The following is a 25,684-nucleotide window of genomic DNA, read 5'->3' as shown; positions in this document are numbered from 1 at the left end:
GAGGTTCTTCAGGGTTTTGTCCTGTTGTGGTTGCTGAGTTTTTTTAGTTGTTATTTTTTAGTTCAATGGTTTTCTTTCTATGAAGTTCGAGATACACAAATCTGTAGAGGCAGCACTAGATGAATACTTTCTTAGGGTTGTGGCAGGGGGTGTTGGGGGAAATGGGGAGCTAATAATAACGGATACAAGAATGAAGAAAATGTTCTATTGATTGGAGTGATGAGCGCACAACTCTCTGACAGACTTGCATATTGAATTGTATGCAGCATGCATTGTGAGTTGGGTGAGACGGTATCTGCAGTGATCCATTTTCTGGTGCGCTCTGTCTGGCAGCCAGCCTATTTGTGTCCTTGGCCGTTCGACCAAGGGAAGTCAACGGAATCTTCGTGCATGTGGTAGCTCTGTACTAGGATTTGATAAAACTGTTCACATTCATTAATGAGAAATCAGTAAATGATTCAAGCTTGAATGTGACCCTGTACTTGGGCAGCACTTTGTGGACAACCCAGTGGACCCAGAAGGAGCTAGGACAGCGGTTCTCAACCTTCCCGATGCCGCGACCCTTTCACACAGTTCCTCATGTGGTGGGGACCCCCCAACCATCACATTATTTTCGTTGCTACTTCTTCACTGTCATTTTGCTCCTGTTATGAATCGGGCGGCCCCTGTGAAAGGGTTGCTCGACGCCCCCGCCCCCCCAAGGGCGTCACGACCCACAGGTTGAGAACCACTGCACTAGAGCATCTCTGCCCTCCACAGTGACCACCATCCTTAGGACTCAGGCCAGCACTTGTGCAGGTGAGGAAGCTGAGGCCCAGAACATGTAAGTAACCTGCCCAGGGTCTCACAGCCACAAGGAGATGGAGTGAGCATTCCGACCCACCCAGCCGTCTACACTCTGAGCGCAGGCTCCTGTTCTGGAGCCGTTCCCCACACTGTGGGTGGGCGAATCTGAGGAGCCGCCCGTCCAGAAAGGACTCATGCCTGCTCTAGCTCTCTCCAACTCCAGCCCCCTGGCATTCCCGCTTTCAGAACTGGATCTGAGATACAGTTTCCCATGCCTGGAAGCCAGACCCGTATCCACTGCTGTAGAGCCAGACCCAACTCACGGTGACCCTGTAAGACAACACGGTGGCCTTGCAGGCTTGCCAAGGCTGCAGTCTGTACCAGAGGAGCCGACCGCAAACTGTGCGGGTGGAAAGGCTGTTCGGTTGGCACTGCTAGCCTTTCTGTTCACAGCCAAGCACTTAACCAGTGCACCAAGAGGGCTTCTCTTTGTGACCAGAGTCCCCCACTGAATCAGTCTTCACTGTAATTAGAGGTGAACCCAAATTCGGAACACATTCTCCTGAAATGTTCTTAGCCTTCGTGGCATCTGTGTGTGCCAGGTTGAGCAGCTACGTCGGTCTGCGCCCCAGCCCAGTGATGGCCGTGCTTGGGCTTCTCTGGCTGGGTGTGTTGAAAGATTTGGGAGCCAGCCCTGGGCGAGGGCAGCCCTGGCCCAGTGTCAGGTTTAGAGCCACCGCCTCCGACAGGCTCATCATGTTGTCTCGCTGTGAAATACTGTTTATTTCCATGAAATCCAACTTGGCTCTTTGCAACTTTCTCTTTGTAGTCACGGTTCAGGCACTTGTTTGAAATACGGCTCCTGGAATGTCTTCATGCAAAATCAAATCTGAATTCCTTTAGCCACCTCCTCTCTTTGGAACGGGCTCTCATACATATTGTATACATCAAGTGACAAGGATGGCAGAGACCTCATCCTCCCTGTAGCAATTTGAACCAGACTGATTGAGGATTTATTGCCTAATTATACTCATCAGCCTGACAGAAAAGTCATTAGTTCTAGAAAAACATGTTTGTCATACCGGGATTATCTCTAATTAATACAGTCCCTATCTAGAATATATTTAAAGCCAGATAGAATAATAATAATCTCCAAAGCATATGTTACAGACGATGGAAAACTTAAAGGTACACCCTGTGCAGCTATGAAGCGATGCTGTAAGTCCAGGTTGCGGGCGATGATTTTTTTTAATTTGAAGAGATTAAAATGGCATGTGAGAGCCGTCTTTCTCTCTGCTCCGTAATTCTGTGGAATCCGCGCCGCTGAGTCTGCTGCGACTCAGAGGCAACAGCGGAAGATTCAGGGCTGAGTTGCGTGATGTGGACTCATTGGTGGATGTCTAAAGCAGGCTTCAGACGGGCCCGCATGTGGTGTTCTCTGCGTCAGCCTCCCTTAGCCAACGTGGTCTCTCTATTATCCACATGTGATTGCGTTCTCCGTTCCTGAAGGGCATTTACCCTTGGGTCTCACCATAATAAATACATTCATCACATTCAGAGGGTGAATTTGGCGCAAACGTTTTCTGCCATCCACCCGACGTTCGGGCACAAACTGGAACATCAGTGGACTCTGCCGTAAATGATGTGGTCGCAGGGCCTGCTGTGGGCCTGCATATCCGACGCCCCGCAGCACAGGCACTCGGGTGGTGAAGTCATGGCGCAGTCGCTTCCAGGGTGCCGCGTGCTTGTCTTCCTGTGTTCTTGAGTGTGCGTGTTTTTCATGAAGCTGTCCTGAAGCCGCTCCTCCCCAAAAGCTCTGACCCTTTGACTTCTCTTCACACCTGACCCAAGACGGAGGGCTCGATGGAGGTGTCACAGACCAGCGAACTGCTTCTACAGCCGGGCACCTTCGCAGACGGTTAGAATTAGCAGCCAGAATGACTATGAACAGTCAGTATTCACGCCCCCCCCCATTTATCAAGTGTTTTCTGTAGCACTCATTTTGCATAGTGATTTACTTACATTGTACAAGGACTGACTACTAAATCGTAAATTGGAATCAACATCTGTAGTGACCGAAAATAAACATGTTTAAAGCATGAAGACTAGTTGGCTGGGGCACCCACCCATCACTCTATGCCCCGTTCAAGAAGGCTGGTCGTCAGCATCGTCTAGAAGACTGTTGAGAGAGAACACAAACTTATGTCTCTTGGCAGAAGCCAAGCGTCAAAGGGTTCACTGACTTCCTTGCGGAGTTTTCCAGCCCATTTCCTCGGACTTTCCTCGTCGGGTGGGCTTCCCCGAGATGCTGTGGGCAAGAGCAGGGTATGACGCGGAGTCCTCTCCTGACGTGCAGCCTGCCCCCTGGGCTTTCTCCCCAACCTGTTTGGTGAGGAGCTGACGGATGCAAACCAGGAATGGCGTCCTGGGACATCACCACAGGCGGATTGGTGGGGTCAAGCTCGTCAGCAGCTCTGTGACAACCTGCTGGTCCTCTGGAAAACGGGGTGAGCCCCGGCAGGCCTCTTGTCCCCTCCTTTGTGATAACCACCCCGAGCGAATCGTTTCTAGAAACTAGTTCCTCTGATTTTTATTTTATTTTTTCCTTCTCTGTGATGGCGGGCCATCCCTACGGCTTCTAATTACATCTCCTCACAGAGCAGACTTGCAGGGTGGTGCTCTTTCCACAAGTATGCGCATTGGGTGGAGCCGGACTACCGTGTGGTCAGTGAACAGCCCCTGTGGTTCCGTCATGGTCGGGGCATGGCCAGATGTCTAGACTAGAGATGGAACTCTGGCAGCAGTGGGTTCTAAGACATAGTCATGGAATCCCTTATCTTCGAGCCCACACCCAGCTCTTCGCTTTCATTTGAAACTCTGCCACTCTTGGTACACACGTACACACACACAAATATTATATCATCCCAGTAGACGCTAATAAAGCAAGGCCCCCAGGGGGTGCGGTCCGTGTGCTTTACCAGAGTTTGGCTTTACCATTTCTAAGGTCATGTGTCACCGCCGCCCCTGCTTCCTAGTACCCCTCCGATCGTGCGCTACGGTATAGGGGCTGGAAGATGTCCACGTGACACATTTGATGGCAACGGCTCCCTCTAAGGTCGCTTTGGCCACTTATTGCACATGAATCTGTCTGTGTTCTCCGTTCTCAGTCACCCAACAGCTGAGGTCATCACAGTAAGTGTGTAGGCGTTTGTGCCGGTGCGTGCGCCTGTGTGCCCCCAGCACAGATACCCGCCACCTGGGCTCGGGCGCACGTCCACGTTCCAGGGGAAACCAGCTGCTGTTTGCCGCCACGGGAGGGATACCCAGCCTGTGCTTTTGAGTGTTGGAGATAGATCCAGATATACATTATAATATGTACAAATATACTTCATACAATTGCTGTACGGAATGTTGTCAGAGCTGTAAGACCCCCCAATAAAATGATGGAAAATTTTTTAAATGTAAAAATAACTACCCTCCCTTATTTGATCATTCACACAAGCAGGGAAAAAGCTGCTCCAGAGCCAGCCAGCTCACCAAACTCAGCCTCCGGCTGTCCTTTTGCTCTCAGAAGTCTGGAGACTCGGAGCCCGGAGGTCAGCACCTCAAAGATGGCAGAACTCCCAGTCAGCTTCTCCGAGCTTTGGACTGTCGGCCATGATGCAAGACGACCTCTTCAACGCTGCCCAGCACCTCTGGTGACAGGAAGGGGACGCACCTCTCCGACAGCCGCTAGTCCCCTACGCCTCTGCCCTCGGCTTAGGTCACGTCTCCACGAGGCGGAGGAGATGGAGAAGCGGACATCCGAGTTGGGCGATTTCAGGCTTTGTCGTGGGGCCTCAGTTCAAGGAGCAGGGAGAGTGGCCGCGGGGAGGCAGCCGACAGCGATGGATTCCATTCTCTCTTCCTGCCGGATTGATAGACGCTCACTTGTCAGCTGCGCAGAGTTTTAATTCAGTGGGTTGAACCATGATTATAATAAATGATTTTCTAGAGACTGGTGCATTTAGAGCTGATTTTTGCCCTCCCCTCTGTCGTTAGGAGCCATGGCGATGTAATGGTTAAGCCTCGGCAGCAGTTTGCAGCCGTCAGCCACTCCAAGGGAGACAGAAGCGGGCTTTCTGCTCCCGTCAACAGTTAGTGTCTCGGAAACCCCTGCGGGTCCCTCGGAGTCAGCACTGACTTGAGCGTCGTGAGCCTTGTAGTTGAGAACTACCCCTGTGGCTTCTTAACACATAAAAGGTGTTTTTTCCTATCATTTTATTGGGGGTTTGTACAACGCTTCTAACAATCTATCTATCCATCATCCATTGTGTCAGACACATTTGTACATCTGTTGCCATCATCATTCTCAAAACATTTTCTTTCTGCTTGAGCCCTTGGTATCAACTCCTCATTTCCCCCCTCCCTCCCTTCCTCACGAACCCTTGATAATTTAACATTTTTTTCCACATAAAAGTATTATCTATTTCAAATTTGAATAAAAGTGTTCTGGCTTAACTTGTACACCCATTATGCATTTTTTTGGATTGTCTTTCTTGGTATCACTGCATATATGTGTGTACATAGGAGTTTATGGTGGGGGAGGGGAATGCCATAGGCTGTATAGACCATGTGTACCTTAGAGTGTGGCCATCCAGAAGATACCCCGAGGAGTAGTTTAACTTGAACAACCAGTTCCACCTGCCTCCCTGAAAGGCAGAGAATTGGGGCGGGGCGTGGGGGGGGGTGGCGGCCAGGACTGTGAGACAAGTAAGAAGCTGCTGCCATGTGGAAACGTCTGTCTTTTCAAATGGTATTCCATTGGGGCACACCTTGATTTTGCAAATACATTGGCAAACTGCATATATTCTCATTTTGTATACATGTACCAAGAAAGTTGTGTGCCAGTTGATATGCTTGTAAATTTAAATCACGTTTAAATATAATGGACCTTCTTTTAAGGAATAAAACCTAATCCAGACCTATTGCCATCAAGTCGATTGTGGCTCAGAGCAACCCTCTGCGACACCGCAGTGCCGCCTCCGTGGTCCTCTGAGACTGCTCTTGACCAGAGCAGACAGCCTCAGTCTCTCTCCTGTGGCTGTCTGGTAGGTTCCAACTACAGCCCCAGCACTCACCCACTGCGTCACCAAGGCTCGCTTTTTTTTTGGGGGGGGGGGCGGGGAGAGGTGGGGAGTACGGCAACTAACAACCCTCTTATTATTAGCTTTGTAAGTTGGAATTTAATCAAACATATATTTTTTAAAGTGAAGTTTTTTATGGACTACAAAGATAAATAAGCATTCTTTATACAAGTCCCATTGGATTTTTTTGATTCAGACCAATGAAAAATTAAGATTGCCTTTATTAATGAAGTTGAGCAGTTTAATAAATACTTTATTTTTTTTAGATTTCTGAGCATATTGGAGGTCTAAATGGTTATTTCTAATACTTGTAGCACTTTAAGGAAGCATGCAGAATAAAACATTATTCCCATCACGAAGTTCCTTGGGCAGATTATTAAATAAGCATGAGATTAACTAGGCTCACTTCGAAGTAGATTTGCAATGGTTTATTACTTGTTGCTCTAAGCAATGATACTATTCAAATATAAAGGCTCACAGTACATGTCCATTAGCATGCGGGTCTACGTCCAGCTACTTGTAAATGCTTTCTTGGTCTTTGTACAGTGTCGTCATTCAATAAATGTTTAATGAAAGAGAGGTTTATTACAGTTTTATTTATTATGCCTCATGTGAAAGAGTGGAAATGGAAATATATTAGGTTACAGTAGAATGGATAAAATGTGATTAAATAAGTTGAAGTACAATTTAAATCAGTGTCTTTGTTAATTTGGACAGTGTAAAAGTATGTGACCACAAATTAAAGTATGTGCAAATGTATTATGGAGGAGGCAAGAACAGTAACTTCCTTGTACTGCTTCCTAGGCAATTTGATAAAGCATATTAACTATCTTCTTGTCCAATGATGTAAAGCTAAGTCAACTGCCTCATTTATTAACTCGGGAAATACTTGGACTTAGCAACTGCCTGATACACATATAAGATTAAATGCAGTGTACAACAGAGTTACAGGTATGCTTATCAGCTGAAATAACATGCTATTGTTTAGCAAATAAAAATCTTTATCACTTAGTCACTGTTAACAAGTCAATTCCAATTCATAGTGACTCTACAGAATAGAGTAGAACTTCTTCTTTGGGTTTCTGAGGCTGTAAATCTGTACAGGAGTGGAAAGCCTCAACTTTTTCTCTTGAAGCATCTGGTGTGTTTGAACTGTTGACCTTGCTCTTAGCAGCCCAATGTGTTACCCACTACACAAGCAGAGCCCCTTAGAAATCTTTAGAGAGCATTTGTTCTGAGTGATCCTTTTGATTGTATTGTGAAAATCTGTAGAATATTTCATCTTACTGGTTTGAATTATGGTTGCTCCTACTAATAAGCTGTTCAGAAATTATTAACTTGTGGCATTTGAGATGATTCATTTCTCAGTATTTTTACTAAAATCTTTGATAACCAAGAAAAATACTATTAACAAAATGTTACTGACAATCTGTTAGGTGAGGTAATGGGGAGGACGTATATATGGTTTTCCAGGAATATGCATAAAGGAATTTATGCAGTCGATTAACTTTTATTTAAAAAAGTAAAATATTGCCCACAAAGGTGTAATATTTAATAAATTCAAAATTAGGACAATTGACACATCTATGACCCAGGATACGGAACACGACGATCGCAGGCTCCAGCTGCTGCGAAAAACTCGCTTGTTTTGGTATGGGCTGCTAAATATAACTCTTGACTCTGAAGTGTCGCTGTCACTGGGTTCCGTCAAGTCGATTCTGATTCTGACTCACGGCGACCCTCGGCACGGCAGAGTGAAACACTGCCCAGTCCTGCACCACCGTGACAACCGTTGTCACACTTGAGCCCGTTGACTGTGTCAATCCATCCCCGTGAGGGACCGTTTCTTGCTGACTTGGCACTGTACCAAGCATGATGTCCTTCTCCAGGCACGGATCTCTCCTGAAAGCGTGCCCAGAGGACCAGCGGGAAAGCCTCCCCCGCCTCTAAGGAACATTCTGGCTGTACTTCGGCTAAGACAGTCCGTTCGTTCTCCTGGCAGCTCCCAGTGTCTGCTAGACCATCATTCAAACGCAGTGACGTCTGTGGTCTGTGTCCCTGCTCACTGCCCGGCTTTCCCAGGCATGGGAAACAGTCGCAAGCAGAAGTCCGGTGCGGACTGACAGTTTCACGAGTCTTTGTCCTTTTCCATTTCAGGCTATCAGCTGCAAAGGTCAACACAGCGTCTCCTACACGCTGTCGAGGGACCGGACCGTGGTGGTCGAGTACACCCACGACAAAGATACGGACATGTTTCAGGTACCGTCGTTCTCTCACGAAACGTTAGCGTAGTTTCCCTTCGCGTCTGTCTTCCTCACACGGCGTGAACTTTGAATACAATAGAATGTGGCCCTATCCAGGGACAGACAAAGAGGTGAAAATAAATATAAACTTTATTTCAGCTTGGTGTTTAAAAGCCTCACAACAGACAATTATTAACTCTGAAATTGCCACAAGGTGCTCAGACTGCATTCCTAGCTCTGAATGCCGTCCGACCAGGACAAGGAGCTCACGTCCAGTTGCTTCTTAAAGGCCAGCGTGTTCAAATTCCTGCCGGGATATCACATGGATCAAAGAGGATTGAAATACAATTAAAGGTCTTCCCAAAACTTGCTGGGAATAGTATATAGTAAAACTCAGGACGTGGGACTAACATCACACTCCGAAGAAAATGGATCGAAAGCCTTCAGTGGGATTCAGTAGTTTAAAAATTAAAGATGAAGCGTGAAGCTGCGACCTCGAGAAGTGTTTTTGGAGGTGACTGTCATTTAACACTAATGTGGGAGACGATGCACAGCGGGGGGCGGGGAGTAAGTGGCACCGCTAAGTGTGCAGGGAAAAAAGGGTGTTTTTGAAAAATAGAGTGTGGTTACATGTGTGTGTGTGTATGCAAACAATGTATGCATGTATTTATAAGTAAATGAATTTGATGCTTCTAGATATGTGTGCACACTTACCTATATATGTCAGTGTGTGCATCCCTGTTTATTCATAGATACATTAAAACACATAGGTTTGATCACATGGTGTCAAATGGATCAGGTTTCAGGCATCCAAGAAGGAAAAATCATATCATTTTGTGCTCACCTTCCCGATGTGATCGCTGAGGACAAATGGTGGCATAAGCAAGCATGGTGAAGAAAGCTGATGGTGCCCGGCTATCAGAAGATATAGCGTCTGGCATCTTAAAGGCTTGAGGGTAAACAAGTGGCCATCTAGCACAGAAGCATCAACGCCCACAAGGAAGAAGCACACCAGCCTGTGTGATCACAAGGTGTCATCAGGTATCAAGCATCAAGGAACAAAAATCACATCATCATGAAAGAGGGGGAGTGCAGAGTGGGGACCCAAAAGCCATTTGTGAGCAACTGGACATCCCCTTACAGAAGGGTTTCGGGGAGAAGACAAGCTGGTCAGGGTACAGTATAGCAACAATGAAACATACAACTTTCCTCTAGTTCTTAAATGCTTCCACCCCCACTATCATGATCCCAATTCTACCTTACAAATCCAGCTGGACCGGAGGATGTACAGTGGTACAGATGGGAACTGGGAATACAGGACATATATCCTTTCAAGTCCGGTGGTGAGAGGGTTGATACCAAGAGGGTGGAAGGAAGGTGGGGTAGAAAGGGGAAACCTATTACAAGGATCTACGTATAACCTCCTCTCTGGAGGTCGGTCAACAGAAGTGTGAGTAAATGGAGACGTTGGACTAAGAGATGACAAAATAATAATGACTTGTAAATTATCAAGGGTTCATGAGGGAGGGGGGAATAGGGAAGGAGGGGGAAAATGAGCTGATGCCAAGGGCTCAAGTGGAAAGCAGATGTTTTGAGAATGATGACGGCAACAAATGCGCAAATGTGCTTGACACAATGGATGGATGTGTGGATTGTGATAAGCGTACGAGCCCCCAATAAAATGATTATAAATAAATAGAGGAGGGAAGTCAGTGACAGAAAGACAACATCAAACATTGGTAAATAAAACATGCTAAATGGAAAAATTGGAAATAAATAAATAAAAGAATCTGCTAGTAAAGTAAAAAAAAAAAAAAGGCCCTTATAAAATGTATTGTTCCTCGGGATGGGAAATCCTCTCACTGGGAAATCCCAATTCTCATCCCCTGCTCTGCATCCTGCCTGGAGTCTTTACCACCCTGCTGATCCTTATCAACAAACTCAGAATTTGATTCCTGTCTCTTATCTCAATTTCTAGGTTAAAAAACATGCAACCATGATTTCTGGATGTCTAGAATAAACCTAAATGAAAATCTGAAAAAGGGAAAATAAAAACATAGGGCAGGTACACACACACACACACACACACATATGTACGTACATACATATTTCTCAGGCTTAGCCAAACTCCTGGCGGGGTTGGTCCACCAGTCCTGAAGGCACAGGACCATAGTCTTGTGAGGCAACTTGGTCTGTTGCCTTAAGTAGCTTGTGTTCTGCATCCTAGTTTGGTGAGCAGCAACCGAGGTCGGAAAAGCTGTGAGACGCCATCAGAGGTGCAGCTGCCGGTCTCTGCCTGTCCAGAGTGAAAGCAAACGGAGAGAGAAGCTGCTGCAGGACCCGTCGTCAGTGCCAGTGTTTCCTAAAGTGGGCATTGCCGGGGCATGGGAATGATCCCAGGGGACCGCAGAAGCAGATCCCTGCACTGGCTCCTGGACTATGGGTTATACACGGATGTTTCATTGCCAAGGGCGGAGGGTGGGTGGGCTGAGTCATTCTTTTTTTCTACAGAGGGGTGGGAGGCCGAATCATGTTTGGAAACCTGGGGGCTGCAAAAGCCATTACCACCCCATCTACCCAGAAACCAGAGTGCCTGGCCGCCTATCCCACCTTGCTAATCAGGGACAAAGCAGATGGATCCTGGCAGAATGGGAACAAAAAAGGAACAGAACTCAAAAAAAATAAAAATAAAAAAGGCCAGACATACGGGGCTGTTTAGTACTGAGAGGCTGGAACTATACTCCTTAAACCTCGAACTTAACTATTTCATGAGGTCAGCTTCTAGGTAGATCACAGATTGGTTCGTAAAGTAAGCATTACCATCCATGGCTATTGTTGCTGCTTTTAAAAGTCATCCCCGCGGCGCCAGCCAGCCAGCACGCGCGCCGAAGGAAAGACAGGGCGGCCAGGGCCAGGAAGATGACGTTGCCGGAACCGTAAAGACCAGCACAGACAGAACGAGGAAGTGACACACTGTCACAAGATGTACGCACTGTCGCCGAACAAATTATGTTTCCATTGTGAAATGAAAACCTCATTTGCTGTGTAAACTTTCACTAAGAACCTAATTAAATAGTTTTGTTTCTTTTTTAAGGTGACAGTACCTCACGAATAGGACAGGTTTAGGAATAGAGTTAGGTACATCAAGTAAAAACCCAGAAAAACCTCAGAAGACAAGGCCTTGTCATCCTGTGAGAAGCAGCATTGTGCTTTTCTTTGTACACGTGAGCGAGAGTTTCACTCCTCAGGTTGTCCAAGGTCTGTCTGTTTCATATTCTTTGATCGGCCCCACAATTCCAATGCATCAATGCTTCTCCAGTAACAGTCACATTTCCCAATTATAAACCTTGGTGGTGAGGGGCAATCATGTCAGCTATTGCCCATTAAACTGATTTCTGAGTTAATTGAGCATTGAAAGCGGCACTTGCTCCATTTCCCACGGTGAAATCGGGTAATGGGCTCAAAATGTGAGAATCTTGCCTGAGGGGGGAAACTCAGAGTGAGATCTGAATTTCAGGGATATATTAAATGTGATCGTTTCAGAGGTAATACGATCGAGTAAGCGCTGGATGATTTTCTGGAGTAGAGGTGGGAGCAGCCCCAGAGAGCTAGGAGACTGACAAGAGACCGAGTGATGCCCACAGAGCAAGATCGCTGAGTGCCTTTGGGCTGAGGTTACAGACACAGTGGGCATCACTGCCCTAAAAGGGCTTTCTGACACTTGCCAAAGGGCCATGTGGCTGAGAGGCTAAGGACCAGAGAGAGGCCTGCCTGAGGACACAACTAAGCAAAGGCTGTCTTGGCCAAAGAACTGTATCCTGAGCATTTCTGATCCTGAGTTGCCACTTATTAACATCCCTGTTAAACCCTAGATGCATGAAAGGAGGGAGAGAGACCCGATTATCGAGACTCTAAACCAAACCCACAGCCGCCAAGTCCATTCTGACGCATTGCACTCGCATTGCACTCCTGTGTAGGGGTTCGAAGCCAGTAAATCCTTATGTGAGCAAACAGCCTTGTCTTTCTTCCGAGGAAGGGCTGCCAGATGTGACTCACCGACCTTGTAGTTAGGAGTCCAGTGCCTCCTCCACAGCATCACCAGGGCTTCAAACTCCCGCGAAAGTGAAGTGTGTGAAGAGGAAATTGTTCATGCAAGGAATCAAAGGCTGTGTCCTCTTATGTTTTCTCACTAGCTAGGAAGCCCGAGGATGCTCTGCCTTAGGCACTGTGCTGCTCATCGCAATGCATACAGAGACGGGCCTCAAACAACCAGTGGGTGATGAGAGGGGACGGTGCATTTGGAGTTCATTCCACCAGGTCAGACTGCTAATCAAGCTCTCTATTAAGAGGTTCTGAAAAGATTGCATAACGCTGTAACCAAAAAGGGCTGATTTGTGGCAGACGGGACCGGTTTTGCCACCACAAGGCAACTGCCCATGCGGCCATCTCAGTGTGACAGTTTTGGGCAAAAAATGCACCTGACCTCACTCTGCAATTTCTTTTTGTTTCCTCGAATGAAGAGGGACATGAAAGGACAGTGATTTGATGACAGAAGAGGTGAAGAGCAAACAGCGAGGTGCTGTCAGCCATCCAAACAGATGATTTTGAAGTGTTTTCAAGAATGGAATCGCAGATTTTGACAATATATTAAATGTAATGGAGAGTAATTTGAAGGTTATGAGGTTGTTTTGTTAGATAGATAGATAGACAGATAGATAGGACAAGCTTTGGGGGAAAATCAGGGGGTTTTGTACCCTCTTGTATAGATCATATGAAACACATATGTCTATAAAATATGTACCACGGTTCAAGAATAACTCAACATAGTTATTGAAGTTTATATTGTTGTTAGCTGCCACCGAGTCTGTTGCAATCCTAGTGAGCCCGATGGACAGCAGAACGAGCATGTCCAGCCCTGCGCCAGCCTCAACATGGTCAGTCGCTCTGCGGGCCCATGCGTAGCCGCCGTGGCAATCCATCTCCCTGAGGGCCTGCCTCCTTTTCACTGCCCCTCCGCTTCACCAAGCGTGATGGCCTTCCCCAGCACTGACCTCTCCTGACCACAGGTCCAAAGGACGGGAGGGGAAGGCGCACCCTTATTTCCTCTAAGAAGCAAACAGCATCCTACCACAGTGTATATGTAGTTGTACGGAACACTGGTATCAAATGTCCCCAAAGGGGGTTGGGGGGACCCTGAGGATGGTTCCTCCTAGTTCAAGTACGTCATAAGCCCGGGGACTGCCTGTGTATAAAGCTGCAAGTGATGGAGATGTTTCTACATGTGGGACAGCAGGAAGGGGTGAAACTCCCCCCGTGGTGACTGAGACTCCGCACTATGCGAATACCAGATGCAATTCACTCAAGAAAATAACTCACCCTGACTTGTGCTTTTTAAATAATAGGATGCAGTCGATGCCGTAGTCAAAACAAAAGAACAGGGTCCAAATTTTCCACACCAAAGAATTTGGTGTGTCTGGGGTGGGGGGGAGCGGTGTCAGAGAGAGCTTCCCTCCACCCTCCCCCAGCAAAAAAGCAACACGAGACTTGAATCCTGGAGAATAAAATTAAATGAGCACGCTCCAGGTTAGACTTGAGATGGAAATGACTTGATAGACACGTCTCCGATGAGCAGTCAGATAAGCATTAGGACTTGAAATAATTGATCTTAGCAGAGTGTTCTAGTTGGAATAAAATTTCGTGTGTTACAGTCGATTTCAGTTAATTCATGAAGACAGCAGCACATCAGGAGGAAGCAGGAGCACAGCCTCTTCTCAGAGACCGTAATCTCTGTCGACAAGCAACAGCTCTGTGACTTTCTAGAAAAGGTAGTTTCTGCTGGGAGCCCAGACAGCTTCAGGAGTCGTCTCCCGCCCCCGTGGAAGTCAGTGGGCACTCGGACAGAGGCTGGCTCGCTGGCACGTCAGGTTTGGTGGCATGTACAGGCCATCTTAGAACTGGGCCCATTTCACTCCTGAGCTCCGCTGTAATAAAGATCCCGGATGGGCTTGTTCTGAGGTTTGGGGGCCAGCCTTCATCTGCTCCTCAGACGTCTTTCTTTTAACGTCTCTGCGCTATTCTTGCTAGATTTAAGAAAGAACAAAGAACAGAGCATTATAAGGCATGATACGCTATTCGCACCCGAACCTCTAAATCGAAGGCCATTAGAGCAGCGGGCCCGTCTCACGTGGGAGAGCGCCCGAGGAGTCCCGGGGAGCCTGCAGGAACCCAGCCCAGAAGAGATGCTGCAGCTTTAGAAAAATGACGGCCACAGGATGAGTTTACAGCGGCTCTCATGTAGGTCGGCTGTCGCCTTTTTGCGCACGTTCTTGATGTTTTCTCGACCTACAGTGTATACATCTGGGCAGTGTGTATCTCCTTCAGCTGATGAGTCTCACTGAGCCCAGCGGTTCCCTCTATTCTGGGCACATTTCATCGGGACAAGAAATTAAGGGTCGTAAAAAAACCCAAGAAGTAGATGTAGGCTGTCTGGTGGCTTTCCAGAGTTAGACTGTGCATGAGAATGTCTGTGAGCGGTACAGAAGAAATTTAATTTTATTCTAGATAGCAAGCAGAGCTAAGTGAAACATGGGAGATAGGTAGGTAGGTTCACTTTTATTCATCGAGATAAAAAATGCATTACTTTGCACATGTTTCAGACACAATCTTGAGATCAGAATAAAGATACCTGGGGGCGTGGCCTTTTGGGGGGGCTGATGTGTGCACCTCGGGGGGCAGGCTCTGTATGTGTTCCTCCCGCTGGTGGCTCTGGGCTCAAGTCACTCTTGCTGGAGAGAACATTAATGTCATATTTAGTGAGAAATGGTTCATTTGCATATAAATGATTTTAATTTAAGAAGTCTCTGTGGCACATATAACATTTATCTTCTCTTTTTTTTCCGTTTTGGTTAGAGATTTATAGAGCATAATTACATAAACACTTTAAATATTCCATCCGAGCAGTTCCTTATTTGTAAACAAATATTGAATTCTTCCCAGAACATGGGAGAGCGCAGTACCTGTCTTATTCAGATTTATTGAATTTGAAAAGCCCTGTTTAAAGTCTAAAACTGTCATAATAAAATATATTCTTTCTAGCAGCAGTTACACGTAGCAAGGAAAGCAAGCGAGGAAACTATCACTGGCAGCTTTCCAGATTTCCCCAAGAGAACTTTTTAAACATTCAAAATTAAGATAGACCAGTTTTTAAAAATCGTCTATGTGGCAGCATCACAAACTTAGTTGTCAATGTTTGGCATCTTGCTGACTTACATCAAATCGTGGTGGCACTGGGGGCTAGGTGTTGGGTTACTTAACTGCGTGGTCGGCAGTTCAAACCTAGAGGCCCTTCCATGGAAGAAAATGTGGCTCGTCTGCTTCCATAAATACTTGGGACCCCAGAACTCTTAAGGGGCAGTTCTGTGCTGTCCTCGAGAGTCGCTGTGAGTCAGAGTCAACGTGATGGCAGTGGCTGGGTGTTCGGGGACAGCGGTGGGCATTTTGTTAGCATGAGGAGTAGTCTTGTTCCTGGGGGACTTCCGAAGCGGGAAAGAAGGGAGGGGGTTCTTTTATTTTCGGCATCTTTTAAGCCATTTCTTTTTTCCATCCAAAAAATAAGACCAAAGAAAGAAAACCATCATTTGCTGTGGAGATCATATGTCTGCCTGATCCAAGAGGAAAAAAATCTCATGTTTGGGGGAAGAGCTGAAAAATGAAACGTTGCCTTAATGTTTAGAAGCTGGCGGTTCGTTAACATATCCTCCTTAGTTGAACAGGAAAAGGAAGGCCACTAAAGATTAAATCCTAACCCTTGAAGCCCAGAGCTAATAAACGGGAACGAAAACGAGGCGGAATGGTCATTTCTCGATGTGTCGTCCCTGTGTTTGATGCATGCAGGTGGGCAGGTCCACAGAAAGCCCTATCGACTTTGTGGTCACGGACACCATCTCTGGCAGCCAGAACGACGACGAAGCCCAGATCACCCAGAGCACCATCTCCAGGTTCGCCTGCCGGATCGTCTGCGACAGGCACGAGCCGTACACGGCCCGCATCTTTGCCGCAGGGTTCGACTCTTCCAAGAACATCTTCCTTGGGGTAAGTGCCCATTTCATGACCGGGGTGGCAGAAGCCATCGCTTCAGACCAATGTCTTGACACTGAGCCGGAGCAAAACATTTACCTTTGTGTGATGTCTCTAGCGAGATGTCGAGGCGTCAGCCTTCAGCTGGCAGGCTGGGTAAGCCCTTATTAAAAATCTGCAGCGAATTAAATCATGACCTCTCCTTGGTTGCGGTTCCTCTTCAAGAGAAGAGCCTCAAAAAGTCCGTGGGGAAATCTAACTTCACTTTGCCACAAGCTGTTTGAAGTCCGCTCGTATTAAACATGGGAACCCTCGCCACGTCATGGTTACAGGTTAGGCTGCTAACCGCAGGGTCAGCAGTTCAAAGCCACCCCCTGCTCCTCGGGGGAAAGGCAGGGCTTTCTTCTACTCCTGTGAATAGTTACAGACTTGGAAACTCTGAGGGCTGGTGCTACTCTTGCCGTGTGTGGTCTCTAAGTCAGAATTGACTCAATGGCAGGGAGTTTAGAGTTTAGTTCTTCATTTTGGTTTTGGTTATGTGGGACGTGTTCTGTACGGTAATCCCTTTTTAAAATACTGACACCAGCGATTTCCAGTATAGAGTGATGAATGATAGTCCTTAAGAGGGTCTGTTGGGAATGGGTGTGCAAATGGCCAGCACCAGGTCATTGGCATGGACAGGAAAAGGCTGGCTACTCAGTCAGCAGCCACTTTTTATTAAGTTCTTACTCTCTCCCGTACAAGATGCCGTACAGATGATAGGTAGCACAGAGCCCCAAATGGATCTCAAACCATCCCTGCCCTCCTGGCCTGTCCGTGTCATTGAAATCCAAGAGTCTCAGTGAGTCTGTAGTTTTTAATACAGCTCCAAGTTGAACCAGGCTGTTTCCAACAGAGCGAAAACTTAACGAATGTCCAGGATGGCCAAAGCAGTTAAGAAAAATGTTTTGTCCCATGTAACAAGAAGTGCCCAGGAAAGCCAGCTCAGGATCGGTTGATCTGGGGGTTCTGAAATCGTCTGCCTGGCGCTCTGCTTTCCTGGGCACCTCAGCGCCTTCCTCAGGTGAGGCCTTCAGTTACCGACAGTGCAGTAACTGCCGTGGGAAGATGAGACCACAGACAGAGGCACCTTTCTGTCCTCGTCTCTCTTCTACAGCAAAGAACCCTTTTTTAGAAGCTTCTCCAACGATCTCTCCCATGCTACATTGCCATCAGATGCCCACTCCTATCCCAGCCTTGGGCAGAGAGGACTGGGCCTGTAACAGGTGGCTCTTGCTCTCCCACCCTAAGACAGGTGCGGAATGTCACATGGGCACCAGCATCATGGGAAAAGAGGGAGATATCTGGGCTGTTCTGATGGGAACAATTTGTTGATTTAACACTTTGGGAAATGTGCCTTTAATAAAAATTGCTTTCAAAGGTTCTTCATCCTTCTGTGTGCTCCCCAGATCGGGAGTGTATAGAGACCATTTCTAAATAGAATGAAAATGTACCCTAGCTTTCTGGAATCACCTGGAGTTTTTAAAACAGAATCTCAGAGGCAAAAGACCAGGCCCTGGTCCACGTCTCAGGCTCCCACGCTGGATGCAGTGTGAGTCCACGGATACACTCGCCGTCCTTTGTAGCACCGCTCCGGTGTTGCCAGAATACTTGAATGTCTTAGCTTTCTGATTATCTCCCTTGAAATCGAAAATGGAAATCGGCCCGCCCCTCCCTTCTGCCCCACTCCCCACTATTTCATTCTGAACAGGAGCTTAGCTTGCGTCTGCCTGTGCTTGTGCTCTGCAGGAAAAGGCAGCCAAGTGGAAGAACCCCGACGGCCACATGGACGGGCTCACCACCAACGGGGTCTTGGTGATGCACCCCAGGGGGGGCTTCACTGAAGAGTCCCAGCCTGGGGTCTGGCGCGAGATCTCCGTCTGTGGGGAGGTGTACACCTTGCGAGAGACCAGGTCGGCCCAGCAAAGGGGAAAACTGGTGAGTTGGCTTCCGTATGGACTGTCATTATCCTCCCTAGAAATCGGGACCCTTTCTGCAGGCGTGGAGCCTGGCGTGGTACCCGTGGTCCACTTGCCCGGCCACTGTCCGAAATGTTGGAGTTTGAAGTCCATTTGGAGGCACCTCAGAGGAAAGGCCTGGCAATGTCCTTCTGGAGAATAATCGGCCGTGGGAAGCCCGGGTCTGCCTTCACCACGTGGGCCACCGTGGGTTGGGGTTGCCTCCGTGGCACCTGGTTTCAATGGGTACAGGTGCTGTGGGCTGTTGACTGAGGCAGGGGCCCTGGTGGAGCTATCCAGTAAGTGAGAGGCTGCTAGCCACAGGCTCGTGTCAGACCCACCAGCCCCTCTAGAGGAAGACGAGGTGCTCCCATCCAGATTGGCAGCCTCGAAAGCCCATTCAGGGTCGCAGGAGCCAGAACTGACTCAAAGACAATGGGTTTTATCGACCAAAGGGAACGAAAATTTTCCAGCCACCTATAAGAAAGAAGGAAGTGGCTTTATTTCCCTAGATGGGTACGCCTTCCCCACGGTGGAACCCGCTTGCCCCCTTTTCCTCTGTCCGACTCCAGGCTTTTGTTGTCTGCTTGCTCACGAAACACCACTCACCCCACTTTAGGAAGAACAGACTTGAGCGGTCTCAGATTCATTAGCAAAGTTATGAATTACAGAATGAATGACAAGACTTCTCTGAACTCAAATTAGTTAATTAAGGTAGCTTTCCTAGAAGCCTGGAGTTTGCAGTAAGAAGCTAAGTCACCTAAATCATAGTTACCCCTTATGACTTGAAAAGCATCATAGAGGAGAATGAGGAGGGCAATGAATGTACAGATGCACTTTACACAATTGACGTAGGTATGGACTGTGATAAGAGTTGTATGAACCCCCAATAAAACTATTAAAAATTTAAAAGAAAAGAGCCATAGAGTACATTGGCCTGACATGTTAATGGACGTCTACAAATATCCCCGTGCTTCGATGGGAAATGACCGTAACACCTGAAAGAGAGCGATGGGTTTCGGATCTTGTTATACTCTGTGGCACAGCCGCCAAGGGTTCGTAATCAGCTTTACACTCTGCACCATCCCAGGTAATTGCCAGGAAGACGCTACCACAAGAGTAGCAAACCTCTTTGCCCAAACCTCCCCACAGGAAAATGTGTAGGGCTAGACATTCGCAGAGAGAGTTGGTACCCCAATAATGATTTTTAGGATAGAGAAAGACAAAAGGAAATGGTGTCGACGAACCTGGCTTGCCTTGTCTACTGCCTCTCCGTTCTCACAGGCTTCTCCTGGGTCTTACCTCCATTTCACACCATCCTGCACTTCAGGGGCAGCATCTCTGTCGCAGAGCACACCCCCAGTACTCAGTGCCACGAGAAGCATCGGCCACGAAAGGCCACGCCAAGTCCACGTGTCAGTGCTTTGGCAAGAGGGACGGGAACGTGAAAGCCATCCTTCCCAAATAACTCTTTGGTTAACTGTCAGTTCATTATGTACAAAGCCGACTGAGGCTGGGCAAGCTGGTTATTACGGTGATGACAGCAGGCATGGGACGCCCTGGATGGCTGCCGCTCCGGGCGCTGCTTTAGCCTGTCGGAGGTGGCGTCGGTTTGTGCCTTTGCTCCCTGGCAGCAAACCCCGCCCGTTCTGTGGCTGAGGCAGGTGTGGAGGAGCAGGATAACGGGTGGGGGTTGGACCTCAGGCCTCCTCACTGACCGCCCAGCTCCTCAGTACAGCGGTCTCTCTGCAGTCAGCAGAGCATTTCCCTTGCGGGGTGGCATCCACAGGGGTCTTGTCTGGGCCAACCCTGTCCCTGAGGGGCTTCTGGCCCATTCTGGTTATAATGGAGTGTTGTGTGGACTAGAGGATTGTATAGTTCTACAGAAAAGAGAAAAAGCGAGTCCAAAAACAGCTGGCGGGAGTAGGGGTCACATTAAACGTGGGCTCACTTCCAAGTTCGTCTCCATCAGTCTTCAGTTAAATTGGGCTGCCCTGATGGGCAGTGTAAGACTGACTGAGCAGTGGGAAAGAGTGCGGTCTGAGGGCCCTCTGCCCCCCGATCTCCCAGCACAAATGCTGTTTTTGGCCTTTCCGGGCCTCTGTCTTCCCTCCCCACACTCTTTCCCCACATCTCCAGTCAAAGGAAACCCCCTTTAGGAGAGCCACTTCTGGACGAACCTCGGCAGCATTTTGTGGAGTGGACAAAGCCTGTCACACAGACACATACTGAATAATCTCGCTGACATGAGATAGACACGTGTGCACAAGTCAGGGGTGATTGATTAGTGGTGGCCAGGCTGAGGGGGAGGCCAGGAGGAAGGGAGGTTTTTGTGGGGACTGAGTTTATGATAATGGTGGCGGAATAATTCAGAAAAGGCTAGGCTGCTGCTTGTAAATCCAAAGGGTGGAGTCAACATCGTGGAGTTGTTATATGGGTGAGTGTTTGGATGTATCTATTTTCACCATGATTGAAAAAAAACCTGTTGAAAACAAAGGTGTTGACCTCTGTCCCCAAAGTCAAAGAGCCCTAGTAGTGTAGTGGGTATGTGTTGTGCTGCTAACCTCAGCGTCAGCAGTTCAAACCCACCAGCCATTCTTTGGGAGAAAGAGGAGGCTTTCTGCCCCACAAAGACGTCTCGCCTCAGAAATCCACCCGGGCAGTTCGCCTTGTCCGGTTAGGGTCACTACGAGCCAGCAGCAATTCGAAGGCAGGGGGGTTGGTCTTTGTGCGATACTTATTCGGGGCTGTTTTATGTATTATTTTTCCTATAGTGTCTTCAGGGATAGTCTCTCCCTCTCCTCTGAGAGGAGAGACTGCTGGAGGGGGTGCAGGGCGGTGAGCTTAAAGGCATGTCTGTCCCCCCGTTGCAGGTGGAAAGTGAGAGCAACGTGCTGCAGGACGGCTCCCTGATTGACCTGTGTGGGGCCACTCTCCTCTGGAGGACAGCAGATGGCCTTTTTCACACTCCGACCCAGAAGCACATAGAAGCCCTCCGGCAGGAGATCAATGCTGCGCGGCCACAGTGTCCCGTGGGCCTCAACACCCTGGCCTTCCCCAGCATCAACAGGAAGGAGGTGGTGGAGGAGAAGCAGCCCTGGGCGTACCTCAGCTGCGGCCACGTGCACGGGTACCACAACTGGGGCCACCGGAGCGACACGGAGGCCAACGAGCGGGAGTGTCCCATGTGCAGGACTGTGGGTCCCTACGTCCCTCTCTGGCTTGGCTGCGAGGCAGGATTTTACGTGGACGCAGGGCCGCCGACCCACGCATTCACCCCTTGTGGCCACGTGTGCTCCGAGAAGTCGGCGAAGTACTGGTCTCAGATCCCATTGCCTCATGGGACACACGCGTTCCACGCCGCCTGTCCTTTCTGTGCGACGCAGCTGGTGGGGGAGCAGAACTGCACCAAGCTGATTTTCCAAGGTCCCGTTGACTGATTCCCTGCCCACCACCGACGACTCTATTAACAAGTTACTGTGAAGATTTCGCCACTAGCTCTAGATTTTACCTTTTTTATACTGTTGTTTATTAAGGGGGGGCGTTGGGAGGGGGAGGACTCGGGCTGGGGGGGTGGGGAAGGGGGTCACGGTGAAGAAACCTGCCAGGAATTTACCAGGTATCGGTGATGTGGTGCATGCTCCGAACAGCGGCATAATCATTGAAGTCAGCTCGATTAAACCGTAATCTCCTTGTCATCATTGGATTCAAAACGCCACACTTTTACCTTAACCTTGGATCTGTCACCAAGCCTGTCCCACGCTGCCCGCTTTATAAACTTGGACGAGCCTTTCCATCATGTTTGACAGAGGTAGAAGACGCCTATTCAAGGTCCCTGGCTCTTACTGGCCCGCCGTCAGTGCTGCGTGGTCGGTGTGACCTGAGACACACAGCGGCTGCCGCACTTGATACGCCAGCTGGGAGCCCGCCCTCTCCGGAGAAGCGCCCTGGCTGGCGGGGGGCCTGTGCACAGGTGGCGGCTTTGAAAACCAGAGTCTGTTTTTGTTTGTTTTTCTCTATCTGGCAACCAAGATTCATAGATGGTTGTCTGTTTTGTTCCCAAATAGTCATGGAACTTATTTACCTTATACATCTATGCATTGAAAACCTTGGCATTGTAGACGAAGGATGTATGCCGTCACTTTGTAGTCTGCCTGGAGCGGTTCCGGCCCAAGCCGGCGTGTCCCCTGGCCGCAGCTTGCACGCCCCCAGAATGTTAAAAGGATCAAAACCGCGCACTACACAGTGACCGCTGCAGCAGCTGGCACGCCCGAGGTGGCGCAGCTCCGTGTTCACCTGCAGACGGGATCGTGGACGGCCGCTGAGTGATTAGAACAAAGTCATTACTTTTTAAAACCGCCCGCCCGCTGGGGTTTCCTGGGATGGTTTTGTCCCCCTCAGAGCCCAAGAATCCCTAAAAGCGCCGTGTCACATGGGCACTGGTCCTTTTGTTCACGCCCTTCCCACCATCTGTCACCTCCCCTCGCAGCTTAAAGAGCCCTATACGTCTTGAAAATGTTTGCAAATCAAACTAAATTTAAATGCGATCATTAGATATACACAGCACCAAGTAATACATCTGCAGAGGTAATTTGAAATTCCTGATTTTCCAAGAGCAAATGAGTGTTTACTGAGAGATAATTAAATCAGAATTTCATATGAGCCCTGCCATCCCTCCCTGTTAGTTTCATTTCATTTTGCATAATAATTACTGGATGCTCATGCTCTGTGCTTGGTACCAGTAGTAGCGCTGCTCCTAGAATTGGCAGGTCCTTTGAGACACATGAGTTATGGGTTATGCGTCAGACTGCTAACCGTAGGTCAGCAGTTCGAATCCAACAGCTTCTCCAAGGTAGAAAGATGAGGCTTTCTGGGCCTATAAAAAGTTACATCCTCAGAAACTCACAGGAGTGGTTATGTTCTGCCTAGAGTTGGAATCGGCTCTGTGGCAGTGAGCTATGTTTTGTTTTGCTTTTTATGGTTAGTATATATGATGGGAGGCCCAGTGGCGCTGTTGCATAAGCATTGGGCTGCTAACCACAGAGTTGAGAGTTCAGACTCACCTGCCGCTCTTAGGGAGAAGGAGAGGCTGTCTGCTCCTGTGAGGACTTACAGACAGGTGGAATTGGCTCGGTGGCAGTGAGTGAGGATATACAAGACTGCAGGGCTGAGATCAATATGTCCCTACAGCATGGAACTAACTAGAGTGTGTTGAGACCACTTCTACCCTCTGAAATGTCCCATTGCAGAGAAGCGCCGCAGGTTTGACCTTCTGTGAAGATACATAATTTCTGACTCTCTGACAGCATGTCCGTACTTGAATTCGTCTTTTCATGTGTTGCCGGAACATCGTTTTCGGTCATTCTAGCCCATCATGAGTGCCGCTCTCCTGAAAGTGGTGAGATGGATTACTTGTGAGCACTGCCGCTTCGTTTGGCACAATCTTCTAAAAGTCTGGGCTCTTGGTTTTAACACGAGCTTTGGTTTTCATTGGAGAACACTGTTTAGGATAAGGTGATTCTTGGTGATGAGTTTCCCTTTTTTTCCCACGTGTAATTTTAAATGGTGCAAAAATAATGACAGCCCACTAGCCTCTTACTAACAGGCCACCCTCTTCTGTGTGGCCTCCTGTCCCCACAAACAAAACATGGGAGGAAAACATGCGATCGTGTGGAATAATCTGATGCCTTGGGTTAGCAAGAGTCCTCCAATAGTAAGCAAACCGTGGGCACGTATGTCTTCTCAGCCTCTGGACCCTTTGGGCTTCATCAGCTAAGGAAGCAGAGGTCCCTCTGCTGGCCACATGGCTAGATGGAGGAGTGGTATTCGTGATCCCCTCAGAGTACGTTGTAAGTGGGCTCTCATGGAGAACGGCTGAATAGCATTGCCTCCCTTCTCTGTGCACGTGCGCACACGCACACACACGCCGCCACCACCACGGCCACCCCCTCTTAACCAGTTAGGCTTTGACGCCACGGTTCCCCATGTCCAGAATTCTATTTACATCTGGTAGTTCTGCGTGTCCTGTATGCCCCTCAAGAAAGTTCTCTCCCAACCTGCAGAGATTCTGTTAGTGAACACCTACCTCAGTGGAAGGCTTTGGGACTTACTCTGGTGGCATAGTGGTTACAAATTAGTCTGCTAGCTACAAGGTCAGCAGTTCAAAACCACCAGCCGCTCTGCCTGAGAAAGATAAGGATTTCTACTTCCAGACAGAGTTACAGTCTTGGAAACCCTGCCCTCTGAGTCTCCAGGAGTGGGCATCAGCTCAATAGCAGTGAGTTTGGAGTTGGAAGTGTAAATTGGAACTTGGTCCTGTGGAAGGGGGGGCTGTGAACTCTCTTTTCTCTCGGCTTTTCCTTTGGTTTCCCCGACCTCTCCTTCCCAAGGAGCTGCAGAGCGGTGGCGCAGCTGCAGACCGGGGTCCCTCCTTTGACTGGGGATTCCTTCCTCGGAGTCGAGAGTACGCTTTTTTGAAAGAGTAGACTGATAGGGTTTGGGAAAGGTAACTCCCCACAGGTCACTGGTTGTTATGTCTTGCCTACTACCCTTCTATTAAAGTGCGAGTCCCACATCCCGAGACATAGGAAATTGCCTACCAGTGAACACTGGTCTCAGCCTGACCGGGATGCCTTTTGCTTGCAAGTAGGTTTCTAAAAAGATGTATTTCCCTAGATTATATCATTTTTGATCAATTGCTGTCCGATTCACATACACACACACGATGCAGAGTGGATGGGGGCACAGCTCTGAGTATTTTTCTAATCTAGAACGTTTCATTAATGATTGGTGCTGCGGTGCTTGTACATTTCCCTTCGCTGAGTTAGCTTCTTTGCTAAAAGGGCTACTGTTGACCCGGCAGCTTAAGTGTTAACCTTCTGGTTTGATTGGTTTTGGGTTCCTCCCCTGCGTACCCCCTCCCGCCCCAACTGTAGCCTAAAAGAATTAAAATCTTTTAATATAAATAGAGAGCATATTTATCATTTCTCGATAGTTAATTCTAGAGTTTGGTACCTTTGTGCCTCAGGGAAGCCACGTGATGTAACTGGTTGTAGCATTTCAGGGTTCAGGTGTAAAGGAAGGAGAAAGCCATTGGGGGAAATGATGGGCTCTGTTAGGGAGACTGATGAATCTGGATGCAGGAATATGCCAGGGACTGGCAGCCCCATGATTGTAGCAGATTTTCATTCCCACTGTCAATAGGGAAGTTATTTTAAGTTATTACATATACTGTGTTAGGAAAAGTGAGGAGAACTCTTTCTTCAGGAAGCTTCGATTCCTTTTTTTTTTTTTTTTTGCTTACATGGAAAACTCCCAAGACCCTGTTGCTTGGGGGCTCAGTATTGTTATTTGGACACTTTTGGAGTGCAAGGAGCCGTGTGTCACGAAATTTCCATGTATAAAACCTTTCCGTGCAGTTCTCTGATTTTGCTCCACTCCCCCCCCCCCCACTTTG

At 48.2% G+C, this 25,684-nt stretch overlaps 1 protein-coding gene across 3 annotated transcripts in view; it reads left to right on the top strand.

Moving 5' to 3' along the window:
• Positions 1-21,765, top strand: part of PELI2 (pellino E3 ubiquitin protein ligase family member 2) — a 181,639-nt gene extending 159,874 nt beyond the window's left edge. For 2 of the 3 annotated variants that reach the window (XM_075531379.1, XM_075531380.1), the window contains exons 3-6: positions 8,070-8,171; positions 16,049-16,246; positions 18,020-18,208; positions 21,102-21,765. In XM_075531379.1, the coding sequence (XP_075387494.1) occupies positions 8,070-8,171; positions 16,049-16,246; positions 18,020-18,208; positions 21,102-21,668 (1,056 nt within the window). In that variant the 3' untranslated portion in view covers positions 21,669-21,765. Of the gene's footprint in view, positions 1-8,069; positions 8,172-12,348; positions 12,473-16,048; positions 16,247-18,019; positions 18,209-21,101 lie in introns of all 3 variants that reach the window. The other variant, XM_075531381.1, reaches the window with a different exon arrangement.
• The last annotated feature ends 3,919 nt before the right edge of the window (positions 21,766-25,684 follow it).

Source organism: Tenrec ecaudatus, chromosome 14 (genome assembly GCF_050624435.1).
Source record: "Tenrec ecaudatus isolate mTenEca1 chromosome 14, mTenEca1.hap1, whole genome shotgun sequence".
NCBI classification, from domain to species: Eukaryota; Metazoa; Chordata; class Mammalia; order Afrosoricida; family Tenrecidae; genus Tenrec; species Tenrec ecaudatus.
This window is presented reverse-complemented; position numbering and strand designations above follow the sequence as displayed.